This window comes from Chrysemys picta, chromosome 6 (genome assembly GCF_011386835.1).
Source record: "Chrysemys picta bellii isolate R12L10 chromosome 6, ASM1138683v2, whole genome shotgun sequence".
In the NCBI taxonomy this organism is placed as follows: Eukaryota; Metazoa; Chordata; order Testudines; family Emydidae; genus Chrysemys; species Chrysemys picta.
The window spans coordinates 60,721,171-60,747,315 of record NC_088796.1 but is presented as its reverse complement, the minus strand read 5'-3'; the positions used below and the strand labels follow the sequence as shown (position 1 = coordinate 60,747,315).

General features: G+C 45.0%; 1 protein-coding gene across 48 annotated transcripts in view; it reads right to left on the bottom strand.

The window, feature by feature from the left end:
- Positions 1-1,631: 1,631 nt before the first annotated feature.
- Positions 1,632-26,145, bottom strand: part of CAST (calpastatin) — a 95,015-nt gene continuing 70,501 nt past the window's right edge. For 27 of the 48 annotated variants that reach the window (XM_065550197.1, XM_005284036.5, XM_065550201.1 and 24 more), the window contains 11 exons: positions 25,305-25,388; positions 24,532-24,579; positions 24,246-24,338; positions 23,555-23,656; positions 21,281-21,382; positions 12,453-12,545; positions 10,835-10,888; positions 10,001-10,090; positions 7,705-7,794; positions 6,145-6,216; positions 1,632-2,978 (listed from right to left, as the gene is read on the bottom strand). In XM_065550197.1, the coding sequence (XP_065406269.1) occupies positions 6,166-6,216; positions 7,705-7,794; positions 10,001-10,090; positions 10,835-10,888; positions 12,453-12,545; positions 21,281-21,382; positions 23,555-23,656; positions 24,246-24,338; positions 24,532-24,579; positions 25,305-25,388 (807 nt within the window). In that variant the 3' untranslated portion in view covers positions 1,632-2,978; positions 6,145-6,165. Of the gene's footprint in view, positions 2,979-6,144; positions 6,217-7,704; positions 7,795-10,000; positions 10,103-10,834; positions 10,889-12,452; positions 12,546-21,280; positions 21,383-23,554; positions 23,657-24,245; positions 24,339-24,531; positions 24,580-25,304; positions 25,389-26,145 lie in introns of all 48 variants that reach the window. The other 21 variants (XM_042840387.2, XM_042840393.2, XM_042840392.2 and 18 more) reach the window with 1 other exon arrangement.

Here is a 26,145-nt window from a genome sequence, read left to right as displayed (position 1 = left end):
AACGTATGACTGGAAACAGAAAGATTCAAACCCAATAATACGAACATAGTAAGACAAAGAGTTTATTTGGTGTGGTACTGCCACCCACTACAGTGTAGTATACATTTTACACGTTGTCAGCAAAAATTCTGATTGGCCTTCATATTACACCTTGATAAATGGGCCATCTGAAAAACTAGCTACTTGGAGCCCTCTGCTCCCATCCTGTGAGAAGCAATTAATAAACAAGCCCATGGAAGCTGGAGGATGCAGCACCGACAACAGCACCAAGAACAACCTTGTGTTTAACTCTGCAGTGTTAGTACCAGGGAGCAGCTGCTCTAGGTCACCTGTTTCCCAAGCAGATCTAATTCATGGAAGTATAGCATTTAAGTTTACTCTGCTTCTGTACCCACTTCAGTCTGCCAGAGGAAGTGGGGGGCATTGTTGCACAAGTGATGGACTTCTGCTGTTTTGGAACTCCCATGCATTTAGAATCCATATGCTGTTACTCCTCCCCACTGAGATAGTGGAGCATCAAGGGAGGGGTGGGTGCACATCTCAAAGATCTACACTTCCTGCACGGGTGACATTTCCATCTTTGAGTAGCGTCCTAGGGGTGCTCTACATCAGCAGTATCCTAAGACGACGGGATCCAGCACTAAAGACAGTACTGCAGAGCCAAGAGCCACATGGGACCTGATGGCACAGAGCAGGGCATAATTCTTTGAAAACAAATGGACAGAAATTCAAGTAGCTGCTCTACATACCTCAGATGCTGCAAAATTCTTCAGAAATGCTGTAGATGTTGCCTGGGATCTGGTTGAATGTGCCCTGTGGGAGGGCTGAGCGCCTGCAGACTCATAAGAGGTATATTATAAAACCTGATACCCATTTTGAAAGTCTGAGCAGAGATAGGAGCCCCTTAGATGTATCTGCAAAGGATATGAAAAGTCTAGGCGATCGCCTAATTGCTTAGTCCTATCCAGGTAGAAGCCCAAGGCTCCTCTAACTTCCTGTTGAACTATGAGGTTTTGGAAGCTCAAAAACAAAACTATTAATAATGCATACATGCAATCTTTGTAAACTCCCTCTCAAAGAAATATTTTATACCCAGATACCATGAAGATAGGTAGCATACAAGAACCTAAAAAGAGAATGAATCTTCAGTCTCCTAAGAACATCAGGGTGTTTATATTAATCAATGGGAAAAGCTAGCAGATTTTCAGCACAATCTCAACTGGGTCCTCATTTTCGTGGGGTGCAGTTTTGTGTGTGCAAATATTTGTGCTCATAGGTTAGGTAATTTAAACATTTACATGACCTAAATTGTGCCCACAAAAATGGAGTTCTGCAACTTAAAAGCTGGCTCTGACTCTCTTCTGGAGTTATTTAAAAGCAAAATGAAAAAAAAAAATTGTAGCTAGATCTCTGAATTGATTTTGTGTTTATGGTGTTAATATATTTGGTTTTCATGAAGATCTGATGACAGACATTTTACTGATTTTGCACAAAGCATTGCATTCACTTTTAATACCCAAAAGCCTACTTTTAATGATTTCTAGTGGACGCACTTCTGTTGTCTTTAGTGAGTTGTTCAATAATACACAATTGGAAATAGGATGATATAAACAATAGGACACACACAGTAATACATTCTAAAAACTTTATTAGTGTGACACAGGCTCTCAATACAGACTGTCAGGTTGTCATAATTCTGATTATCCTCCATATTAGCTCTCTGGAAAATGGTTGTCTGGAACACGAGATAGATAGGACCAGATTTTGAGATCCTGGCTAATATTTCATCTACCATTACCTCACACTGAGTAGTTCCTCGAAGTCAATGAGACTATTTATAGTGTTACTCATTGTGAGTAAGGACACCAGAATCTTGCACTTATAGCACTAAGCTTTCCTCTGCTGTGAGGCACAAAGAAGGGAAAAACCCACAGAAATTGGGGGAAGTAGCACATCTACAACAGCTCACAGAATAGCCTCATCTTCAGCGTTGCAATGTGGTTGCCAGGGAATGGCTGCTCTTTGCCAGCTGTTTCCCTGGGGACTATGTAAATATAGTTCATGGAAGTTAATACCACTCCTTATAGCATTAACTTCTGCTCTGCTCCTGCACCCATTTTGTGAGTCTCAATAGAGGGTGGAGAAGCAGAGACTTGGTATTATTGCAGAAGTGCCACCCTTTCTGTTGACGTGGAGCTCCCATTCATTTGACTCCTGCTAAGTTTCAGGGGCCCCCTTTCCCTCTCTTGCAGTATGATATGACCAGGAATGCAGGTGACTCGCATTAGCATCTGTAGTCAGGAAACTCCTGGCACAAAGAGGATAAGAGTACAGTTGTGGTGACATAATTTGAGAGAGGGGAGACTCTTTTTTACACTGTAACAAAGGCACAGTCCAGACTTTTGACATTTTATTATTAGGAGTCCAGATGAGATGATACATCTATTAATTTGCTATCCTGTAAATATCTGTGATTGACCTATGATTTCTCACAAATAATTCACCCAAAGAAATACCTTATACAGCCAGCCTAGAAAGGCCAAGGTTAACCAAAACTCATTACAGTCTTAGAATGCTTAATGCATTCTTTGCAATGTTAAAAATGCTAGCTCATACCTAGAGAACTCTACTGACATTTACAGGCACTATGTGGAGATTATGTGCAAAAGTTTGCAGGCTGTTTCTGGAATTGCTATTAAGTTCTTATGAAATAGACTTCTTACAAATATAAAGCATCCTTTCCCACTCAGAACTGAAGAAATTACAAAAAAAGTTTCAAAATGTATCAATACAATAACATGAATGGTTAGAAAAAAACACCCCAATTCATTCCTGGAAAAATGATATGAAAAACCTCCAGCAAATAACACTGTACAAAAACCACCCAGAATAACCTCATGCTCTTGCATTAGCTTTTGTTCTTTGGGAATAACTGTCCACCAGCAGAATGAAGACCTTTTACACTATGTGCCGATCACCTAGAAGAAAAAAAAAAGGTTCCAGAGAAGAAATTCAGTGAAACATCTGTCATGTAAAAGGAAATTCAACTTGAAAAACATAAGCCACTTTATCTGAGAATAATACACAACACAGAGAAAAGTATCAGAGGGGTAGCCGTGTTAGTCTGGATCTGTAAAAAGCAATGAAGAGTCCTGTGGCACCTTATAGACTAGCAGAAGTGGGTGAATACCCACTTCCTCAGACGCATGTGGTGGAAGTTTCCAGAGGCAGGTATAAATATGCAGGCAAGAATCAGTCTGGAGATAACAAGGTCAGTTCAATCAGGGAGGATGAGGCCCTCTTCTAACAGTTGAGGTGTGAACACCAAGGGAGGAGACACACGAAAGCTTATGCTCCAATACTTCTGTTAGTCTATAAAGTGCCACAAGACTTTGTCGTTTAACACAGAGAAATTACTTCTTCCTGGAATTCTACCAAAAGTGATTTAGGTATTATCATTTGTAGTGTACTAATGCAAAAAGAAACAAAGGGTGGCATTGGGCTGCACATACAAAAGTGATAATCCTGTCTATGGATGAAATCCTGGCTCCATTGAAGATAAACTCTCTCACATTGGACATGAATGACACATAGATCAACATGTTAGAAGGGACTCAGAGAGCAACAAACATGATTAAAGGCTTTGAGGACAATATTATGAGGAAAGATTAAAAGGTCTAAATATACACCATATAACTAGGGCCTAGCAAATTCACAGCCTTGAAAAAGATGCCAAGGACCATGAAAGCAGACCTCCCTATGATATCTAGCTATTAGAAGGGAGTGGCAGGGGCAGGGCTTGGGGCACCCCAGCTGGAGGCTCCTACCAGGCTCCAGCTGCTAATCCTGGCTGGTCTGGGGAGGGATAGGACTTCCTCTTCCCCTGCATGGCTGCTCTCAGGGGGAGATCAGACCCATCTCCAGGTACCTCCACCAGCTGCAGGAAGCTCTCACTTCTACGCTGCCTTCAGAGCCAGCTCTGAAGGCAGCGCAGAACTGAGAATGGCAATCCCACAACCTCCTGTAACAGCTTGGCAACCCCTCCCCCACGACCTCCTTTTGGGTCAGGTCCCCACGGTTTCACCACCATGAAAGTTCAGATGTAAACATCTGAAAACATGAAATCAACTAATTTTAAATCCCTCTGGCCATGAAACTGACCAAAATGGATTGGGAATTTGATAGGGCCTTACATATAACTAATTGATGAATAAGAATTAATATAATTGTCTGTGGCTATTTTAAGGGTGTAAATAACAAGATAAAGTATCATCATACAAGAGGGTATATCTAGGAATAAAGAGATAAGAGGAAGTTACTTATCTTATAGTAACCGGAGGTTATTCAAGATGGGGTCCCTAGGGCAGGTAGTGGAATACAGATAGGCAACACACGGATCAAAGCACCTCCAGTTACTATAAGGCAAGTATCTTTCTCTTCTTCTGCGAGTGCTGGTCCCTCTGTGTATTCTGCTGTGGGTGACTGACAGCTGTACTCAAATAGGAGAAGGGTGCAAAGATGCAGATGGCCGAGCCGAACGAAGGACTGCCATTACAAAGGATGCATCAGCGGAGGAGTCAAACGCACAATGTGTGGATGGACGAGAGGGAGTGACCCAATGGAGCAGGAGACACTGAACCTGGGAAAGCGAAGATGTCCTCAGGAGGAGCGAAGGTCTCAGCTCTTCCCAGAACGTGAGGGGTCCTGTCTGCCTGAACTAGAGGAGTCACAGCAGAGACAGTCTGTGTCACAGCCATGGCAGACAAAGTCAGTACCGCAGATAACTGATGCTCTTGGTGACTGCTCTTCACTGGTGCCAACAGAGCCTAGGGTTTATGTTTGGGTGGTAAAGGAGGCACCACTGCTGCCCAGTCACGATTCAGTGCTAATGGAGCCCTAGACTTTTGGTCTCTCTTGTCATACCCTTAAGAGTTAGGACATACTAAGTTCTCTTGCGCTGAGCTCAGAGACTTGTTCAGTTTAGGCAGGGGTTGAATCTGATTTCTTCAAAGTGCATTTGAAGGAGGATTTAGATTCATGCCTGTGAGAACACTTCCTGCTCTCTCGACAAGACGCCAACGAGGCATACGTGGGGGTTGACTCCCTCGCTCCTGAATTGGATCTCGTGGCACGAGGCACACTCGTTGCTGAGTCAGGCAGATGTACAGGGTGGGATGAGAGGGTTCCCTGGCCTGGGTCCGATTGCGGCCTCATGGCCTTTTTATTAGGTGCTTCCTAAAGTGATGTTCCTGCCGTTTGTGCGTATGACTGGGGAACTAATACCAGATAGCGGAAGGTGGCGCGTTGTGGGCTTTCCCGAGGCGGTGCATACAGTGTTGGTGGTTGTCGCTGACCGAGAAGGATCACGAGCAGGAAGCACAAATTTTGAAGTCCTGGGCATAGTCCAGTACCCCAAATGAAGAACGGTAGGTGGGGCTCCTCACGACAGGGCGGCTAACTAGCTTTAGTGTCTTATGGTTATCAGATAAAACTATAAACACTTCAAAAACTATTTACCGATAAATAGACATAGATATGTTCACAGAAAAAGGAGAAAGCTGAAGCTTTGGACACTGGAGGTTCCAGCCTGGACCCATGTGGTGCGGAGAAGGAACTGGAGAGACGGTCAGTCTGCTCCCCGCCCCCACCACCACCTCTTTATCTCCTCAGTCGGAGGCATGGGGTGAGCAAGTGTGCATGTGTAGACCAACGGACACTGTTTTCAAACTTCTCCGGCCACATGGAGCACATGCGTGCCCACGATGAAATACACCAAGGGACCAGCACTCGAAGAAGAAAGACTGTTTATATAGAATATTAGGAATAACTTTTTGACAGTGAGGGTTATTAGTCTGTGAAATGGTCTCACAAAGGAAGCAGTGGCATCACCTGAGACCTTTAAAATTAAACTATCCAAAAGCTCTTGAAAATTAATTGCAGGAAGCAATTCTGTTCTGGTTTGGAGGGAGGTGAGAGGAGCGTGTGCTAGAGGAGATAGCAGGGCTTTCCTGTCTAGGATTCTCTACAGTGAAGTCCTGCGTATTTGGTCTAAAAGTGAACTACAATTTGGTTCCAGCTGGCCTTGTGAAATGGTCTCATCTCATTAATGTAGATTGTCTTTGTGGTAACTAAGAGAAATCTTACCCAATACTGTAATATTAAAGTTTAACTTGTTTTTTGGCTCTCAGGTTTCACACTGGAGGACTGCTCCTTTGCCTAAAAAGGAAAAGTAAAATAAAGCATGGATGAGCTATAATTTACTGTTTCAGATTAGAAATTAAAATAACATAACAATGATAGATTAGAAGTGATAATGACAGCATCTAAATGATCTGCATCTGTGAGACATGCTAATTAGCAGTAACAGGGAGGGAAAAAAGGCGATCATTCAGCAAAATAACAGAGGGGTAGCCGTGTTAGTCTGAATCTGTAAAAAGCAACAGAGGGTCCTGTGGCACCTTTAAGACTAACAGAAGTATTGGGAGCATAAGCTTTCGTGGGTAAGAACCTCACTTCTTCAGATGCAAGTAATGGAAATCTCCAGAGGCAGGTATAAATCAGTATGGAGATAACGAGGTTAGTTCAACCAGGGAGGGTGATATGGGTCCATTTTTCCTTATTTTTCCCTATCCCATATTTTATTTTGGTATGTGTGGCTGATCTCCTCCCTCACTATTATCTTGACATCTACTGGGCCATAGCTATAGGCTATAGCTATCGGCAGCCAGACAACTTTTAACGTTAGAAAATGTCCTCCTAACTGGTAATATAAAATGTTCCTGATGCAATGCTTTTAAATCTAAATTTGCTAGTCAGTTCAACTGTTGTTAAATAAAAGCCTTGGAAAGCAAATTTCCTGGTAAAGAAAAATGCTGTTCATCACAATCACTGAAAAAATATGATATACATGATGTTATAAGTCTGGCTCAAAGGAATAAATGGATGGATCAGTTTACTAACTTGGCTAGGTCTTTTCCATGTCTAATTCCAGTTTTTATGATCCTTTATGGGTTGCTGAAAATCCAAGCAACATTTGGGTCCTTTCTGCTGTTTTGCTCATATTAAAGTATATATCCATCTATAGACATGCACTATATAAAAAATTAACACACCTTCCCTCTCCACCAAATTCATTCTGCATACGTATTTATATACAGGCACAGATTCTTTTATTTAATGATTACATAAAACATATGACCAACGAGGAGAAGACGAGGGACTTGACATGGGAGAATAAGGTTACTGGAAGCAGGAGAGGAGAAAGGTTGCTCCAGACAGAGGAGATGAAAGAAAGGGTGGAATCACAAGTGAGAGAAGTAGACAAAGGGAGTGGGCTGAGGAGGGCAGCGACAGACAAGAACAGGGCTGTGGGCAAGAAGCTCTGAAGGTGAGAATGAGGAGTCTGAGTGTCTTGAGGAACATATGAATACACAGAGCCCACATCTACCTGGTATGCTGTATGGGATTTACCCTCTTTTGAAGCAGACACTTTTTTAAGCCAAAGCAGGTCCACAACATCTCCTGAAATAGTTAAGTGCCACTCCCTTGCATACATACAAAAGTGAGTCAAACAGAACCTATTATTTGAGAACACTTTCCCCAAACTCTAATGCCCAAATAAAATGATTCCAGATCCAAGTTGCCCATCTCCACACTCATATTGTTCAACAATCCAGCCCTATCCATATTAGGACTTGGTTCTACCGTTTTAGGATCTTCAGGTTTTCCACCGTCCTTTGTGGCTGGTTTCGTGGTGGCAGCTTCCTTTCCACTTTTGTCCTCTAATCCTGACACCTGTCATCAGAAACAAATTCACTTTCAAACAAAGAGAAAGAAGAGTTACCGTCTTCCAGAATCAAATGGAGTCTAGAATATTTGGGCTAGATCCCTGTCTAGCACTGAGGAGCCCCCTTGTCTGGCAGCAGAAAGGGCAGAAGTGATGAAGCTGATTGTCTGCTGGCCTATTGTATTGGCTATGTGGCCAGATTCCATCTTCAGTACAAAGCAGGTGCACTGCACCTGAGAATCTGCCCCTCACTCCACAGACAGAAACTATATTTTATGGGACTTGTACCATTTATTTAAACATTGTATCCTTAGATGGCTTACTGAGGATGTATGGTATATGTTGTGCGCGCATGCTGAGGAAGAAGGAGTTTTGGAAAGATAAAGAAATAAGTTACTCTCATGTAGCTTTGTTGATTACTCAAGGCAAAGAGTTCCTTTCAAGGATTAGGCGAACGCTTGAATCAGTTATAATGTGAGAAAGGGTGGTTAAATGAGTCAGGGTACAGAGTCATAAAATCAGTGCCAACAACTGTTAAGAGATCTGGGACAAGTCCAAAGAACAGCCCCAAACAACCACATTTCTTGTCCTAGTAGAAAAAAATAAGGTTATTTGGAGGAGATGAAAAAGATGCATTCTCAAGCAGTGAATGAGAACTAATAAATTAGTATTTACAGTTCAGGAATACATTTTATTTAATGTACTTAGCAATGGTTGAACTCATGTAACAAAGGGAATTTTGTTGTTTATTCTCCTATCAATGGTGGGGAGTCCTGAGAAAAGTCCTCCATCACTGCAAAGAGAGATGTAGTTAAACTTTGTCTCTGTCTCCAACCCGAGGCCAGGAGGTGACCAAGCAGCTTCCTATTGTTCTACTTTAGTCAGCGGGCCTCTCTAGAAACAGAATCACCTCCCTTTTTGGGAATTGTATCCTGCTTTGTACCCCTCAGTTTAATAGGGCATTTCTTACTGGCAGTATGGAACAAAAAAGAAATCACGTGGCAGAATCACAGTAAATGTTTTAAATGGGAGATCACTGGTACCTGCCTCTCAGTAATTGGGATTTTATGTTTTAATCTTGAGAAAACCGGCTAACTCACAGGGTTCACTTGTGAACTGGCTCAATTTCCAAGGAGGCCAATAGAAGTTCCTGTGCTGGGCAGGAAAATTCATTTTTGACTGCTGGGACGCCAAGCTGAGTTCAGACTCTCAGGTGGTCAAAATCTCAACCATACTTGCCTCTTCCCAGCTGAGAATCCCCATACCTCTCCCACACTGTGCTCCTAAAGTGACACCCTTCACTGCTGCCAGTTCCCAATTTGACCCTGAGGCTGGAAACAAGCAGGGGAGGTGGATCACATCAGGTTGCCAGGAGTGAGGCAGGGAAGAACTGGCATGGAGACCGTGCTGTGACTGTGGGAAGCCAGTGGAGAACGAAGGCTCTTCACCAACTCAGGTGATGTGATTTCTTCTGGCTGTGGGTGAGGGAGCTAGGGGGGTTATTTATCAAGGGGAGGGAGAGGTAGCAAACGGGAGCAAATAAATTGTTATAGGGGTTGACTAAATGAAGCCTAATTTAGCCAGCAGTGATCACTTCTAGAAAATCTAACACAGTTCGTGAATCTTAGCACTCAATATCCCCCAATCACCCAGCGTGTTCTGGTCACGTAAAATGAGCCATTTAGGATTAATCCATTTTTCCAATGATACAAAAGGCCATGAGAGTGCTGTTTTGCTGGCACAGCCCAAGTGGACTGGTGGGGACAGCAAGCATGAAGGAAGTTTGACCTTCACAGTGCTTTTCTCCAATTCCAGATTTAATCCCTCGTCTCCGTCTATATTCTCCAGAGCAGCAGCATCCATTCCTATAGATTTAACTATAGCACCATCTCTATGCGCCTGACTCCCAAATGTACCTCCCTAACACCCGCCTTTCCCATCTACACAGTCTCACATCTCCACCTGCATCTCTGACCGTTCCAAGTGAATGTCGTACCACAATCTCAAACTCAATATTATACAAACTGAACTATTCATTTTTCATTCCAAATCCTCTTCTTACTTCTTCATCTCTGCTGTCAACTCCCTTATCCTCCCCAACAAATGGGCTGACAATGTTGATGTTGTATTTGAAAGAAATGTAATGCAAACCTACGCCTGTGGGGGTCATGCAAATATACTATTTTGCAAATCCTTCGGGAGAAAATGTCTTACCTTTGAGTGTTGTGGTGTGGGAGGAGTTTTTGCACAATTATCAAAGTCCCCTGATAGAGCATCAATAGCTGCAGAATCATCTGTAGGCTTCTGCAATAGAAACTATCATTAGTCAGAGTATAGAATGCAAAAGGAGTCACGGGATTGTACTCTAAAATGATCAACTACAGCAAAAAACCAACCGACAAAAATAAAAAATAAATAAATACATCCTTAGCACTTACACCCAATCCACAAAGCTGTTCAGACAGCATAGTTCTGTTCCCAGTGTAGCTGCAGCTCCCTGAAATCATATGGCTGAAATTTTTAACAATTGATTCCCAAATGCATATTTAAGGACCTAACCCAGTTTCCTGATTTTCAAAAAGTGCTACTATTTTGAAATCAGGAAGAGCAATTAATGCTCAGCATTTTTTGAAAGTCATGCTACGCATTTAGGTTCTTAAATATGCTTTTAAGAATTCATTTTTGAAAATCTTGGTCCCCATGTTCTTATTACAGGTGAAGCTGGTAGTTCGGCCTAATTTTGATTGCCAGACTGCATATGCAGCCTTAATTCTGGCATTTCTGAACTTTTCAGTACTTGACTTTACAGCTTTAACATTCTTTTAATGTAGTTTCGTATGTGTAATATCTACATTGTAAGTGTTGCCCATTTGAAAGTCTTTACTCTCACTTAAATAAGCACAATATTTCTACATCTATTCAACAGAATTTTGAGAATTTCCAATATATAGTGCTATTGAATCAAAAATAACATTGTTTAGAACAGCATTTGATTCAGAGCATAGTCAGGAAGGGATCAGTGCAGAATAAAACTGTAATGACTTTTACCTTTGGTTCTTTGGGTTTCACATCCTCTTTTGCTGTTGGCTTTACTGGTTTACCCTTAAAAAACAGATAGGATGAAATGGTTACATTTATTACATAACCCTTAGTTTGAGCTGATGAATCAAACTGAAAGTAAAATAGGCTCTTACATTCTTCACTTGACACTACTAGTTATTATTCACAGTAACTTTATTTATGATGCTTTACTGTCCTATCCACTTCACAATCCATTTATTATACCTACACAGCCTCTTTCATCAGATTCTTGTGATCGCACGTTTTTTCCCTGCTTTAATGTCCCCCTGCAGGCCTTGCATCTCACCCTTTATCCTTCCAGTAGAGGAGAATTGGCTGGGACTAGGGTGACCAGATGAGAGACGTGAAATCTTGGGATGCGGGGGGGAGGCGGTTGCCGGCGGAGCAAACAAAAAACAAACAAACCAAGAGCCGGCGGCGGAGGGGAAAAACAAAAACAAAAACACAACCCCAAGAGCTGCTGGAGCATAGGAAAAATTGGTGGGGACTGAGCCACCGGCAGCTCCACGCCCCGCCCCACTGCACCAGCTCACCTTCGCTCTGCCTCCACCTCCCCTGAGCAGGCTGCCGTGTCCTGCTTCTCTCCCTCCCTCCAGCGCTTGCGCTGCCATACAGCTGATTAGCGCAAGCCTGGGAGGAAGGGGGGAGGAGGAGGAGGAGGAATGCTTGGGGAAGAGGCAGGGCCAGGGCAGGGATTTGGGGAGGGATCCAATGGGGCAGTGAGGGGGCGGGGCTGGGGCCAGGGTGAGGATTTGGGGAGGGATCCAATGGGGGAGGGAAGGGGCGGAGTCAGGACAGGGCCCGGGCAGAGTTGGGGTGGGGTGGGGTGGGGGGCGGGGCACGAGCCCCCTCCGCCTGTGCGCTGGAGGGCAAAATATCGGGACAATTCGCATCCCGACCGAATATCAGTCGGGACGCGGGACAAATAAGTAAGTATCGGGACAGTCCCGATAAAATTGGGACTGGTCATGCTAGCTGGGACACACTTTGTCTGGCTCCCATTTGTTAAGCAAGATCATTCGCTCCCTTGGCATGGCAGTGATTCAGTAAAATGAGTGACAGCTTCACAAGACTTTATTCTGCCAGGTTCCACAAAAACAATAGTACTTATGTAATGTTTTTCATCCACAGATCTTACAATGCTTTACTAAGATGAGAAGGGAATAATAGTCACGGTGATTTTAAGGCCTAAGTTTTCAAGAGTGGCCACTAGTATTGTGCGCCTTGTTTTTGGGTGCTCAACTTGAAACACCTTGGGCCTGATTTTCAGCCACATGGATCCCAGTACTTCCTGGCTACATTGATCGCTGATGGCTGTTTGAAGTGGCTTAACCATTCTGACTTTGATCAATGTAAAAGGAACAGTCCATTTTTTTTTTGCATCAAACACATAATGGTTTGGGGATTTATTCTCCCATCTTCAGTGTGGGGATTTATATAGGTAACTCCAATAGATATGAGTCACTTATGTAACTCCAATGGTTGCTCACACAACTCTACTGATGGGAAAACTGACTTGCTGCAGTGTTAAGATGACTGAATCTAAATTTATAATGCAGCCACTGAGGTATTTGGTTCTGTTTACCTGCTCATCTGAATCCAGAATATGCCTGTAATCAGGAGGGATTGTATCATCTCTGTCCCCAAGTTTGTCTTTGTGTTCAGATTTAGCACCTTCCTAAGAATATGAAATAAACAACACTATTACTGATCTCCTCCATTAGAACGATGGGGTCTAGTAAGAGAATCTGTAATTTACTGCTTCTGTAATTGCGTATCATACAATAGGTGACCCAAACTAATAGATATGCTAGGATGACTTTATTAAACAGAGAATTTTTTGAGTGGTAGGTCTTCTAAAAGTACCTTTTTAGATAAATGTTGTAGGAGAACAACAACATTTTTATATGCTAGAGTTCAGGATCAGTGGAAATGTGTACACATTTGTTTAACCATGAACCTTGCATTTTGGGTATAAAGCTTGAAAAATTCTTGCCTCTCAACAGATATACAATTTTAATATGGTTAAAAATTCCAAAAATGACAACAGATACTATTTTCTTCAAATACATTTTCAGTTCTGCTTCTCAGCTAGATAACAACTCAACTGCTTATTAAGTGTTCAGCACATTATGCCACCACATTAGAACTCATCCACCTACTGCACTAGTTCAAACACAAGGTTAACACTCTTATAATGGCATTGCTTTGTGTTGCAGCTCCCCAGCCATGCTCAGAATGTATAAAAATGCAAGGTTCTTGCCAGCCAAATATCACAAAGGTCAGTAGTCTGTCTCGCTTATTAGTTAGGAAACAGTCAGAATTAGCTGCTGCCAGAGATGGTTTTAAACATAAATATGATTAAGATTAAGATGATTAAGATCACAATTTCCTGAATACAATATGAAAGAGGGAAGCATTCATTCTGCAATCAAATCTGTATGTTTTTGTTTAGGCTGTTTTATGTGGTATTTGATTAGATATATGTATATTCTTCAGCACATTAAAAAATAACTAGCCATTTACAGTAAAAAAAAGACAGTTACCTTTTTCCATAACTGGTGTTCTTCAAGAGGTGTTGCTCATGTCCATTCAACTTAGGTGTGTGTGTGTGCTCGCCACATGCACCGGTGCCAGAAGGTTTTCCCTCAGCAGTATCCGTAGGGGACCGGCTCCGACACCCCCTGGAGTGGTGCGCACATGCTGCGGTATAAGGGACGCTGCTGGTTCCCTGCACCCTCAGTTCCTTCTTGCCGGAAACTCCAACAGTGGGGAAGGAGGGCGGGTTGAGGAATGGACATGAGCAACACATCTCGAAGAACACCAGTGATGGAAAGGGTAACTGTATTTTCTTCTTCGAGTGCTTGCTCATGTCCATTCAACTTAGGTGACTCCCAAGCAGTACCCCTCAGAGGCAGGTAGGAGTTCACGGATGTGTAGATTGCAACACAGCTCCGCCGAACCCAGCATTGTCCCTGGCCTGCTGGGTGATGGTGTAGTGGGCTGTGAACGTGTGCACCGAGGACCATGTCACGGCTCGAGAGATGTCCTGGATCGGGAAGTGTGCCAGGAAGGCCGTCAAAGATGCCTGTGCACTGGTTGAGCGGGCTCTGACGATCAGCAGTGGAAGGACTCCCACTAACTCATAGTAGGTCTGAATGCAAGAAGTGATCCAGTTAGAAATCCTCTGCAAGGACACTGGGAGGCCCTTCATCCTATCAGCTGTAGAAAAGCTGAGTCGACTTACGGAAAGGTTTTGTCCAATTTAGGTAGAAAGCCAGAGCCCTTCTTACGTCGAAAGTGTGAAGGCGCCTCTCTTTACTAGTCTCCTGGGGCTTAGGGAAGACGACTGGAAGAAAGATGTCCTGGCTCATGTGGAAAGCGGATACCACAATGGAAAGGAAAGCCGTGTGGGGCCGGAGCTGGACCTTGTCCTTATAGAAGATCATGTACAGCAGTTCTGAGGTCAGGGCTCACAGCTCGGAGACTCGCCTCGCCGACATCACCGCCACCAGGAAAGCTACCTTCCTTGATAGGTAAGACAGGGAGCCCAAAGCCAAAGGCTCAGAGGGCAGGCCCATGAGCCTGGACAGAACCAAGTTGCGATCCCACTGAGGGGCCGGGGACTGGACCTGAGGAAAAAGCCTCTCGAGGCCTCTAAGGAACCTGACCATCCTGTCATGGGAGAACACAGTCTGTCCCTGGATTGGCAGATGAAAGGCTGAAATGGCCACTAGAAGCATCCTGATAGAGGAGTGCTCTAGGCCCTGGCTTCTTAAATGAAGCAGGTAGTCTAAGATCGACTGCACTGAAGAATGCATAGGGGAGCTGCCCCGTTTGGCCACCCAGTGGGAGAACCTCATCCACTTTGCCAGGTAGGTCTGCCTAGTTGAGGACTTTCTACTCTCGAGGAGGACCTTCTGGACCCCTTCCGAACAGGCCCATTCCTCAGTGTTCAGCCACACCATGAGGTGGAGGGACACGAGGTCGGGGTGCAAGAGTCGACCGTGATCTTGTGACAGCAGATCTGGTTGATTCAGCAGAGGCCAGGGAAGGATCGCTGAAAAGCTTGATAGCGTCCCGAACCAGTGCTGGCGAGGCCACGCTGGGGCGATCTTGACTTTTGCTAGGACCTTGCTGATGAGCAGAATCGGCGGGAACGCATACATCAGGTTTCCTGCCCATGGCAGGAGGAAGGCATCTAAGAGGAAGCCCTTGCCCAGACCCCATCTGGAGCAAAACCTGTGGTACCTTCTGTTCTGCCTGGTGGCAAACAAATTCACTGGGGGAGTTCCTCACCTCTGGAAGATCGTGCTGGCTACCTCCGGGTGGAACCCCCACTTGTGGTAAGAGGAGAAGTTGCTAGCAGATCACCTCATTAGGATGTTCTTGGAACCCAGAAGGCGACGCTTCTAGATGGATTCCGTGGTCGCGGCAGAAGTCTCAGAGATGGAGTGCCTCTTGGCAAAGGGCTGAGGATCGCACTCCCGCTTGTCTGCTGATGTAGAACATTGAGGCTGTGTTGTCCGTCAGGACTCTGACCACTCTGCCTGACAGGTAAGGAAGGAAGACTGTGCATGCTCTGTGCACTGCCCTGAGCTCTTTGACGTTTATCTTTAGTGTCAACTCCTCTGGGGACCACGTATCTTGGATCTGGAGGGTGCCGAGGTGCGCCCTTCCCCAGCCGAGGTCCGAGGCGTCCAAAACCAACTCGACTGAGTGAGGAGTACTGATGAAGGGAACTTCTTCCAGGACTTTCCCGGGGTCAGTCCACCATTGCAGCGAGGTAAGTACTGTATTTTCCCTGGGATGGTAACGACCTTTTCCAGGTGGTCCCTGGACTGGGAATAGACCGTCACCAGCCATAGCTGCAGGGGTCGCATCTGGAGCCTGGCATGGTGCACCACATATGTACATGTTGCCATGTGACCTATAGGTGCAGGGAAACCCTAGCCATGGGTCAGGGGAAACGTGGAGACTTCCACGATGAGGTCCGTCAGTGCCCTGAATCTCTCCAGCGGCAGGAACGCCCTGGTGCAGGTCGAGTCAAGCACCGCTCCAATGAACTCTATCCTCTGTACCAGAACTAACATGGATTTTTTGTTGTTCACCAACAGGCCAAGGTGACAGCAGATGACTAACAGCATTGTGACATGCCTTTGGACCTGGAGCTGCCCTTGACTAGCCAGACGTCGAGGTATGGGTAGATCTGGATACCCCGATGTCTGAGGTAGGCAGCCACCACTGACATGCACTTGGTAAATACCTGCGGTGCAGTCACTAGGCCAAACGGGAGGACCGCAAACTGATAGTGGTTGGGACCTACCATAAACTGGAGTAAGCATCTGTGTCCTAGAAGATGGTGATGTGAAAGTACACATCTTTCAGATAGAGGGCGGCATACAAGTCTCCCGGATCCAGGGAGGGGATGATGGAGGCCAGATAGACCATGCAGAACTTCAGCTTCGCTAGGAAGCAGTTCAAGTCTCGCAGGTCCAAGATAGGTCACAAACCGCCCTTGGCCTTTGGGATTAAAAAGTAGCAGGAATAGAACCCCTTGTTCCTGTGCTCTGAAGGAACAACCTCCACCGCACCTAGCTGCAGTAACCCCTCTACCACCTGCGTGAGGAGACTCTCGTGAGAGGGATCCCTGAAGAGGGACGGGGAGGTTGGGTGGTAAGGAGGGTGTAACTGAAGGGTGTAACCCCGGGCCACCGTATTGAGGACCCATAGGTCTGATGTTCTAGATGCCCATGCAGGAAGGAAAGGAGAAAGGCGGTTGGCAAAAATAAGGGAGGAAGGATCCTGGGAACAGTCCGGTAGGTCACCCTCGGGCTTACCCTCAAAACGAGCGCTTGCCTGTCTGCTTATTGTGGGTCGAGCTCGACTGAGGGGCTTGCGAAGGCTGTTGGCTAGGACGCCGCTTGTAGCCTCTGGATTTCTTATGGGGAGGCTCCTGGTGAGGGTGGCTCCCCTGACCCTGAGCCTGCTGCGGCTTAAACCGCTTGCGGGCAGGGCCAGGAACATACAGGCCCAGCGTTTTAAGGGTCGTGTGGGAGTCCTTTAGGCCATAAATCTTATTGTCCGTCTGTTCCGCAAATAGGGCTTGCACATCAAAGGGAAGGTCTAGCATTGACTGCTGAGCCTCCATGGACAAAGCAAAGAGGAGCAACCAGGATGTCTGGCGCGTGGCGATGGCTGAGGCTATGGTTCGGGAGGCAGCATCCACCACATCCGACGCCGCCTGGAGCGTCGTCCTGGCCACAGATGTGCCCTCCTCCATAATAGCCCAGAACTCCTTCTTAGAAGCCTCAGAAAGAGAGCCCTCAAACTTGGCCATGGCTTGCCACATGTTAAAATAATAGCGTCCCAGGAGGGCCTGATGGTTGGCCACCCTCAACTGGAGACTAGAGGACGAATAAACCCTACGCCCAAACAAGTCTAGTCTCTTGGAGTAATTGTTCTTAGGGATAGCCCCAGGTTGACTTTGTCGCTCCCTGTGATTAACCGCTTTTACCACTAGGGAGTTGGGAGCAGGGTGGGTGTACAGGTAGTCATGGCCTTTGGATGGCACGAAGTACTTGCGCTCAGCCCTCTTGGAGATGGGTGGCAGGGAGTAGGGAGTTTGCCACAGGGCATTAGTGATCTTAGAGACCCCATCATGAAGGGGCAGCGCCCTGGCTGGTGCTGTGGAGCAGAGGACATTGAAAAGAGTCCGAAGGCTCCTCTAGCTCCTTCGCCTAAAGACCAAGGTTGGCAGCAACCCTCTTCAGTAGTTCCTGGTGTGCTTTAGCAACCTCCAGAGGAACCGGGGAGAGGGGACCCTGTTAATGACTCGTCTGGTGACGACGAAGAAGATGCTGGTGCTGTAGGGTCCTCCACAACCATTGGTGGTCCAGTAGCTTGTTCCCCTGTTCCCTCTTTGACCTGTGGGGTCCTCGCACCCGAGGCTCTGCGCACCGGAGGAGGGTGAGAGAGAGAAGCAGGTGGTCTCTCCGACTCTCCAGGCAGCCTGGGAGGGCTGGGTGAAACCCCACGGGATCCATGGGTACCACGGCACTGGCCACTGTGCCTGAAGCCATGGGGCCAGTTTCGGTTCCGACAGGATAGCCGGTATCGGAGCTCGTCCTGCTGTCAGGGAACCTCGCTCCAAACCAGAGCTGGATTCTGAGCGGTTGCTCCTAGGTGACCAGGACGGTGTGAAATGGTGGCTCTGTCCCGACGGGTGCCGGTCACTCCGCCTGGAGTCCAATCTAGAATGGGGTCTTAAGGACCCGTGGCGCTCAACGGATCCATGACAGCTTGGAGCTGGCGATCTACGTCTCGCGCTTGATGAGTGGTACCAGGATGAGGACTGGGAGTCAGAATGGGCCTGGTGCCGGGAAGTGCCCGCAAGCGGTGATGACTAGGGGATTGGCGATGATCCTAGGAATGGTATCATCAATCCCTTGACGGGTCCCTGGAGTGGTACCACGGTCTTGGAGATACAGGTACCAGGACCGGTACTCTTGCCGGGGGTGCATGCCTCCAAAGGTCTGTGCCCGGTGGCCGTCGAGCTGCGCCTCGAGCCGCTCTGCCCAAGGTCCAGGGACCGAATGGGGCTGCGTTGCATCTGCCTATCATGTCAGATGTGTGGCAGCTATGGGAGGGCGAGTGCTGGCGGGACGTCCCCTGCAACGGGGAACGGTGCCGCTGAGGTGGGAACCGAATCAGTCCGAACGCAGGTTTATCCCGTGACCAGGGAACTGCAGGAGCCGGTGTAGGTGGCAGCGGGGGGGGGGGGGGACATGATCCCCTGCGCGGCCTGCAGGGCCTCCAGCGTGGACGGCACCCAGAGCTGATGGAGGCCCCTCCGCTATCCGGGGTGGCTGGAGGGGAGCGGGTTGGTCTACATCACTCCACTGGAACATGGGCCCGAGATCCTGACGTGGGTGGAGGGACGTGGGTGAAGAGGGATCTTGCCCACACCCAGTCTTATCCTTTCCCTTGTGGGAGGTTGGAGACCAGCCTCGCCCCGCCTTTTGGGCTTCTTGGTCAGAGCCACGGATGGGGACCAGTGCCAGCCAGTGGGCGGTCCCAGTGGGGCGCTGCGTACCAAGGTCACAGTACTCAGCGCTGAGTTAGAGTGTTGCTCTAGGACTGGGGTGAGGGCCGACTCCATAAGGAGCGCTCTTAAATGAATATCACACTCCTTCTTAGTCCTTGGCTTGAAGGACTTGCAAATTTTGCACTTCTCACTAAGAGAAGTGCCCTTCACCCATGCAACACAGACAACTGCTGTGTGGATCACTAATGGGCATGGGCCTCTTGCAGCAACCACAGGGCTTAAAGCCTGGGGACCGGGGCATGCCCCGTCCCAAAGCAAAGTCCCTTTCGGGAGCTATGAAATCTCTAACTATAGCTAAGGGATTTATAAACATTAACAGAAAACTATATACACTATAATACAAGAGATAACTAGTTCGTACAAATGAGCAGCAACAGCACTAGCTGAAGCAGCAACAGTTCCAGCACTGTCACTGGCAGCAAGAAGGAACTGAGGGTGGGGGGGAACTGGCGGTGCCCTATATACTGCAGCATGTGTGCACCACTCCAGGGGGCGCCAGAGCTGATCCCCTACGGATACTGCTGAGGGAAAACGCTTCCAGCACCAGTGCACGTGGCGAGCACACACACCTAAGTTGAATGGACATGAGCAAGCACTTGAAGAAGAATTTAGAGAATTCTCTTTTTTACTGGAAAACAAAGCATCCTAATTTGTTATAAACATTTTCTGTGTTAAAAAAAAAGGTATAGCAGTTAACATACGTGTACTGTACTGTGATGCAGAGATACCAAGTTTTGGACTTGATGATTAACACATGCAAACTCTCTCCACCCAGGGCTCATGCTATCACTTACCAACATTAACAATATAATTAATCTATTACATCAATTCTTAATTTGTTGGACACCCTTTGGGGCAATTTATTGCAGGATATTTAATATCACTGCATACAATACTTACTTTAAAAAATGATTTAAAAATTAGGGACCAAATTCTGCACTTATTTTTAACCTGTACAATCTTACTGGTGTCAATGGCTTTCCAGTGAGTGTATAATTTGGACTTATCTAATGTGTCAAAAACACTCATTGTTTTGAGCTGCTAAGAGGAAAAGCTAAGGATTTAAACCAGGGCTCCTTCAAAATGTTAACATTCGGAATTAAAAGCTACAGGAGGTAGAGAACAGAACTGAAGATACCAGAGAGGAACTGGTTGTCATACAACCTATTTGGCCAAAAATATCAGGAACTGAAACATCCTGAAAAATCTGGCTGTGTGGGCTGATAGGTGCAGAGCAGCAGTTTTCAAACTTTTTGAGCTGAGCCCCCACTTTGAGTTGCGCCACCCCAACCCAGACAAAAAGAGGTGAGTTAGGGGGTGGAAGTGGCACTCCCTCCCTGAATCCCGCTGAGCTGAACCCCGAGCCATCTGATGTCACCACTCACCCACCTGAGTGTTCCTCTGCGCCCCCCTGCTGTAGAGTGTGCAAACATATAGACAAAGCCAGTTTGGCAACTTCTTAGGCTGCTAAAGATTATAAACGTTGTACACAGAAAATAAAAAAAACTGTGCCATGGGCCTATTCCTTCCCCAGTGAAGACAATGGCAAATCTCTCATTGACTTCAGTGGTTCAGGATTGGGCCTTTCATCCCTGCAGTTGGGGGCAGAGTTTTGCATTATTTTCTACTAATAACCTTTAGCCAACCAAAAAAATGGCAGGAAGAGCATTGAAGAATATAACACTCTATACCTAAAGAGTTGGTACAATGTAAAGTCTTGACAAGTGTATGTGGGGGTAGGCTTGAGCACACACATCTGAAAAGAAACCCCAGTAGAACATGAATTTTTCATTTCAAGAATATCATTAACAGTCTATTAGTTTACTCTGCTATGTGATAAAACTCAATTTAACAACAGGCGATCAAAGTCACTTTAGAAATGAAGATTAGAGAAGAATCTGAAATTTAATCACAGAAATAATTGCATAGGGCCTGGATTAAATACTTTTGATTTTCTTCTACAACATACTTCAGCTCCTAATTGTTTTCAATTGTCTGGGATGGCATCAAGCAATTATGGATCCGTCACAAAACTTAAAAAAAAAAATCTGAACATGACTACCCTGGTGTTTAAATCTTTTAGATTTACAATATGAAATTAATTGGTTAATTAAGCATGTAACTTCTTGAATAAAACATGCATAAATTAAGAATAGCATACATGCATACTTTATCTTCACTAAAATTATTCTTGTACTTGAAAATGATGTACCATATTCTCTTCTATGTAAAATAAATACATTAAAAATAGACAAGGCAGATGTTCCATTTCTTTTTGGTGGTACAAGTTGAGAATATTTCAATACCTTTACTTTATCCACAACTGGTTTGTTTTTATCAGGATCAGGTTCTCTTTGTCCCAGTGAACCAGCCAGGAGGTCTAGGGCATTGTCTTGCTCTTTCCCACCCTAGCAAAATGTAAATGTATTCAAGAAAATATGTGTCACAAAAAATCTTCATTTAAAACAAGGTATAATAAACAAACACAAAGTCTACTCTGTCTTTGAAATACCATAAATAAAATTAATTGCAATGTAGTGACAACAGTTAGAAAATTATTGGATGTTCAGAATAAAGGAAAAAGATCACTTGGAGTAGGCAAGTGGAGTAGAGATTTATTTGGCATTCTTCTGCTACAAGCAAACCAATTCTAATTTAGGAAAACATCTACACTAGAAACAGTTTTAAAATGGATCATCTTAACAAACACATGCTACCTCATTCTGCCAATGGTACGACTACACAGTAATAAAAAACCTGCAGCCCAAATGTGGCTGGCCTGGGTCGGCTGACTTGGGCTCGTGGGGCTTGGGCTGAAAAATGCAGTGTAAACGTTTGAGGTTGGGCTCCAGCCTGAGCTCTGAAACCCTCCCTCCCCTCTCCTTGCAACCTGAATATCTACACTGCACTACAATTTTAGCCCCACAGCCGGAGCCTGAGACTCGGTGCAGCAGATTTTTTACTGCAGCGTATAGGTAGTTACTAAACAAGTGCCAGCTGCATAAGTTAAAATTCCCTTTCTGTTTAATGTTTCCATTAACGTTTGAAAGGTTTTTTTCTTCCAGAAAGTGCTGTCCTTTGCTTATACACGTAGGTTTTACCTACAGAAAACTTTAGCTTCTCCAGTTAAGTTTCTTTTCTTAACAAAATGCGAGCCACAGGAGTTTCTCCAATATAGTGGTTAAAATAGACAAACAGAAGTGGGAGCTTTCACTGCACCAGCCAAGGAAGGAGTTGGGGATATGTAAGAGCACTGCTTACCTAGGGTTACCATACGTCCGGATTTTCCCGGACATGTCCGGCTTTTTGGGCCTCAAATCCCCATCCGGGGGGAAATCCCAAAAAGCCGAACGTGTCTGGGAAAATAGGGAGGGGCCGGCGCCGCTGGGTGCTGGGCTGGGGCTGCTGGGCCGGGGGCCGCTGGGCCGGGGGTGCTAGCCTGGGGGTGCTCGGCCAGGGACTGGCCCGGGGCCAGCACCCCAGGGCCCGAGCCGAGCCAGGCTGGAGACTCTGGGGCCGGGGCCGGCCACCGGAGGGAGCCGCTCGGTTGGGGGGGCCAGACTGGGCCACGCCTCCTCCCCCTATAGCTTACCTGCTTCAGGCTTCCCACAAATCAAATGTTCGTGGGAAGCGGGGGGGGGGGGGGGGGGGAAAGGGACTTTGGGGAAGGGGTGGAGTTGGGGCGTGGGCGGGGCTGGCTGGAGTGTCCTCTTTTTGGACATTCAAAATATGGTAACCCTAGCTTACCCTAGCCAAGGAGAGTCCTCCTCTGCTTTTAGCAGGAGGGAAAGCAGCACTCTTCCCCATTAACCCTGACTTTTCCTGCTGTTCCTGTAGAAGTGATTTGTCATCATGACACTACAGTATTCTACTTTTACTTGCATTTTCTGCCTCAACACCGCCTGCAGAGGCCTCACAAAAATCACAGAACCACATGGTCCTGCAAGGGTACACCATAGGGATCTAGCTTGTATTTTTATTTAGCTGACCAAACATAGGGTTAAATTCTGGCAGACATAAGAGGGAAAAAAAGCATAACAAGCCTCAAAATTGTGCACATACACACTGCAAAAAAATAAGGTGAATGTATGCTCCTATTCTGGCCAAGACCAGTCCCTCTCACAGATCAATTATAAAATCTATTCCAACTCGGAGCTGAAAGGGGGCTATTCATACAGACTATTGCCGAGTCTTGCATTAACATGTCTACATACACAATCACAGCCCATGACTCCTAGGTCACATCTAGTTATGCCTTCCATGTTTCTGAAGGAACCAGAAAAGGGATGGACAACCCTACAGCCTTCATTCCTGGTGCTAGCCAGGGGGTTTCTGGAATGTGCATATATGTAACATAAGCCAAAATTTGGGCCATAGTGCAAAACTGTACACAAAATGCAGAAGCCTAGAATTCTTTTCCGGAGAAAAATCTATCTTCTTAATAGCCAGTTTCAATAGTAAAGGATTCAATTTTACAACAGGCTCCACCATTAAGAACTACTCTAAAAAGATCTCCTGTTTCCTTCCTCTAACAGGTTTTAGTATGACCATCACCATCAACAACAATGAACGCTGCTTACTGGGGTAGCAGCTGGAGGAGCTGCTGAGTGCACTGCAGAAGCTGTAGTGGAGGAGACAACTTCTTCAGAGGCAGCTGGAGAAGATTTAACAGCTGTGGATTTCTAAAATAAAAAATGTTGTTACCAGTGTATATAATACTATAAACATACATAGGAAATCCCAAGTTTCTGGGATGCACAACTGTTTTATTTTCATCCGTACAGTGCTCATCTGGGACTTGATTCTTCTAACATACTGTATCTATTTCAGCCTAATTTACTCCCCTCCCCATCCCCATTAAAGGGCATAACAGTTCTCAAGAAGTCATTTAAACTTATGTTTTCTACATTCCATACCTCAAAAGTAACTTGTCCAACTCAGCCTAATAGAGTTAAACACATACTCTCCATTAAAATTAGTGGGTGAAATCTGGACTTCACTGAAGTCAATGGGAACAATCATAGTGATTACAATGGGTCTAGGACTTCACCTCACATGTCTAAATCCCCTAGATTGCTTTGAAAAGTCTCAATGATTGTGTGTTACCAACACAATCATCTGTTAAATTAGACACAACAATAAAATACACCCAATTTTTCTCATCATTTAAGAAAGCCTGGGCCTGTTTTTTCTCCTTCTACGTTTACTATAAAAATCATGGAAAATACAAGTTATTTAATCAATTTAATCAAGTAAATTCAGAGATCTTACGTTAGGTGTAGCTAGTGGTGCAGATGGTAATGTTGCTGGGGAACTGTCAAATCCCTCTGACAAAGCATCCAAGAGATCACTTTCATTCATGGGCTATAATTTAAAAGAAATGACACCAGCTTTTTTATCCTTTGTTTGAATTCTGTTGATTGCTCTCATTATACCTGAATAATTTAGAGAGTCAGAATACAGCTAAAAGCTTAAGAGAATAGGAAATCTTTTCCTTCTCTGTTTACTGAATAACAAATGGATAAGTGAAAGATTTTCTGAATATTTACTCACTGACCTGGGGTTTTTCTTTAGATTTTGGCAAGAGTGGTTTTCCATCTTTATCCTACAGAGAAAACACTGTTTAACAAAGTAGTTCTCTATGACCACGAAACACAAGTCTTTGGTAACAGTGATTAAAAATATACAAAATGTTATTACACTGCCTCTCCCCCCAACCCCCCCCCCCCCTTTTTTTTTTAATACAGCCATTGGTCAGGCTTTTGACTGAATTTAAAATATAGTTCTACTCTGAAAGAGAGACTCCAAAAATGTCATTGTGAACTTCCATGCTTACTGTCTCTCCATTGCCATATCAAATATGCTCAGTTTGCAAATGAAAGCCTAACTTGTAGCCCTCCATAATCACTCCAGAACTTAGGGTCAAGGAGGGTAATTTCTAACACATCAGCAACAAAGGGTTTTGCAGGCCTCAGTTATGCCTGTGCAACTCTACTGTCATCAGATTATGCCCTTGGTGACATTTGCAAAAATTCACTGGGTTACAGCGACATAACTGATTGGAACTTAATAATTATTCTTTTGAAGCACAAATAGTAAATAATCCAATTCACCCCTCTCAGCCAGAGTTATTCACATTTGGGTGCATAAAGCTAAACCACCTTTACCTGTATTTAGATATCTAAATAAAAGTTTCCTAGTATTCAGATATGCTGATGAACCACAAATTACAATAAAGCCAATCATTATATATTACTGTAGTGCCTGAAGCAACATTCAAGAACGAGGAAAGGGGTGCAAAGAATACAGGAACATATCAAAAGGAATTACCTTTACTTCTATTAACCTGTATTCAGGAGGGATAGTTTCTTCATCTTCACCCAGTTTTTCTCGTTCTTCTTGTTTGGCTTTCTCCTAAGGGGGAAAACAAAAGTGGAACATTTCTCAACAGAAATGTCACGAGGCCTTACATACTGCATGTGAGCAAGTTTTTGACTCTCTTCCAGTACAGCATCATTGTAGGCAGATGTTCCCTTGCAAATGCAGTTTAATTATCAGGCAAAAATCTCATGCTTTCTTCTGATGAGTCTTAAGTCTGATTCTCCACTCACTTATTTCAATATAAAATGAGGAGTAATTCATTTAATTTTAATAGCATTATATTTGGTATAAAACTGATAAAAAGTAAATATGAGAGTAAGTATAAACCAACAACAATAAAACACCCATGGGCCTTGATTCTGTTCTCTGTATGAAACATGCTGACAGCTCCGATTCAGGGCTGCAAGGTAAGGCTGCACAGGGGCAGGATTAGGCCTAGGGAAGCAGGGAAGGTAGCTGGGGCAGAAGACAGCAGCTTTCTGCTGGCTGAGAGTTCCCATGAGCTGGGGTAATTCTCCACCAGCTATCTTTGGCTGCTTTAAGTAATACCTGACCCAGAGGTCATAAGGTTTTACAGGTTTTTACGGTTGACAGAAAAATTGTGAAGATGTCCAACAGAGTGAAAGATCCTTCTAGTAATATATTGAACCCTGTTGTTTCAATCATAGAACACCTTTACAAACAAATGTAGCTTTGTCTTTAAGAAGGAGGAAATTTACTTAAATAATAAACCAGCACAAAATCTAAAATGTGGTTCCTTTTAAGGGACTAATTGATTTTTTTGTTGCTG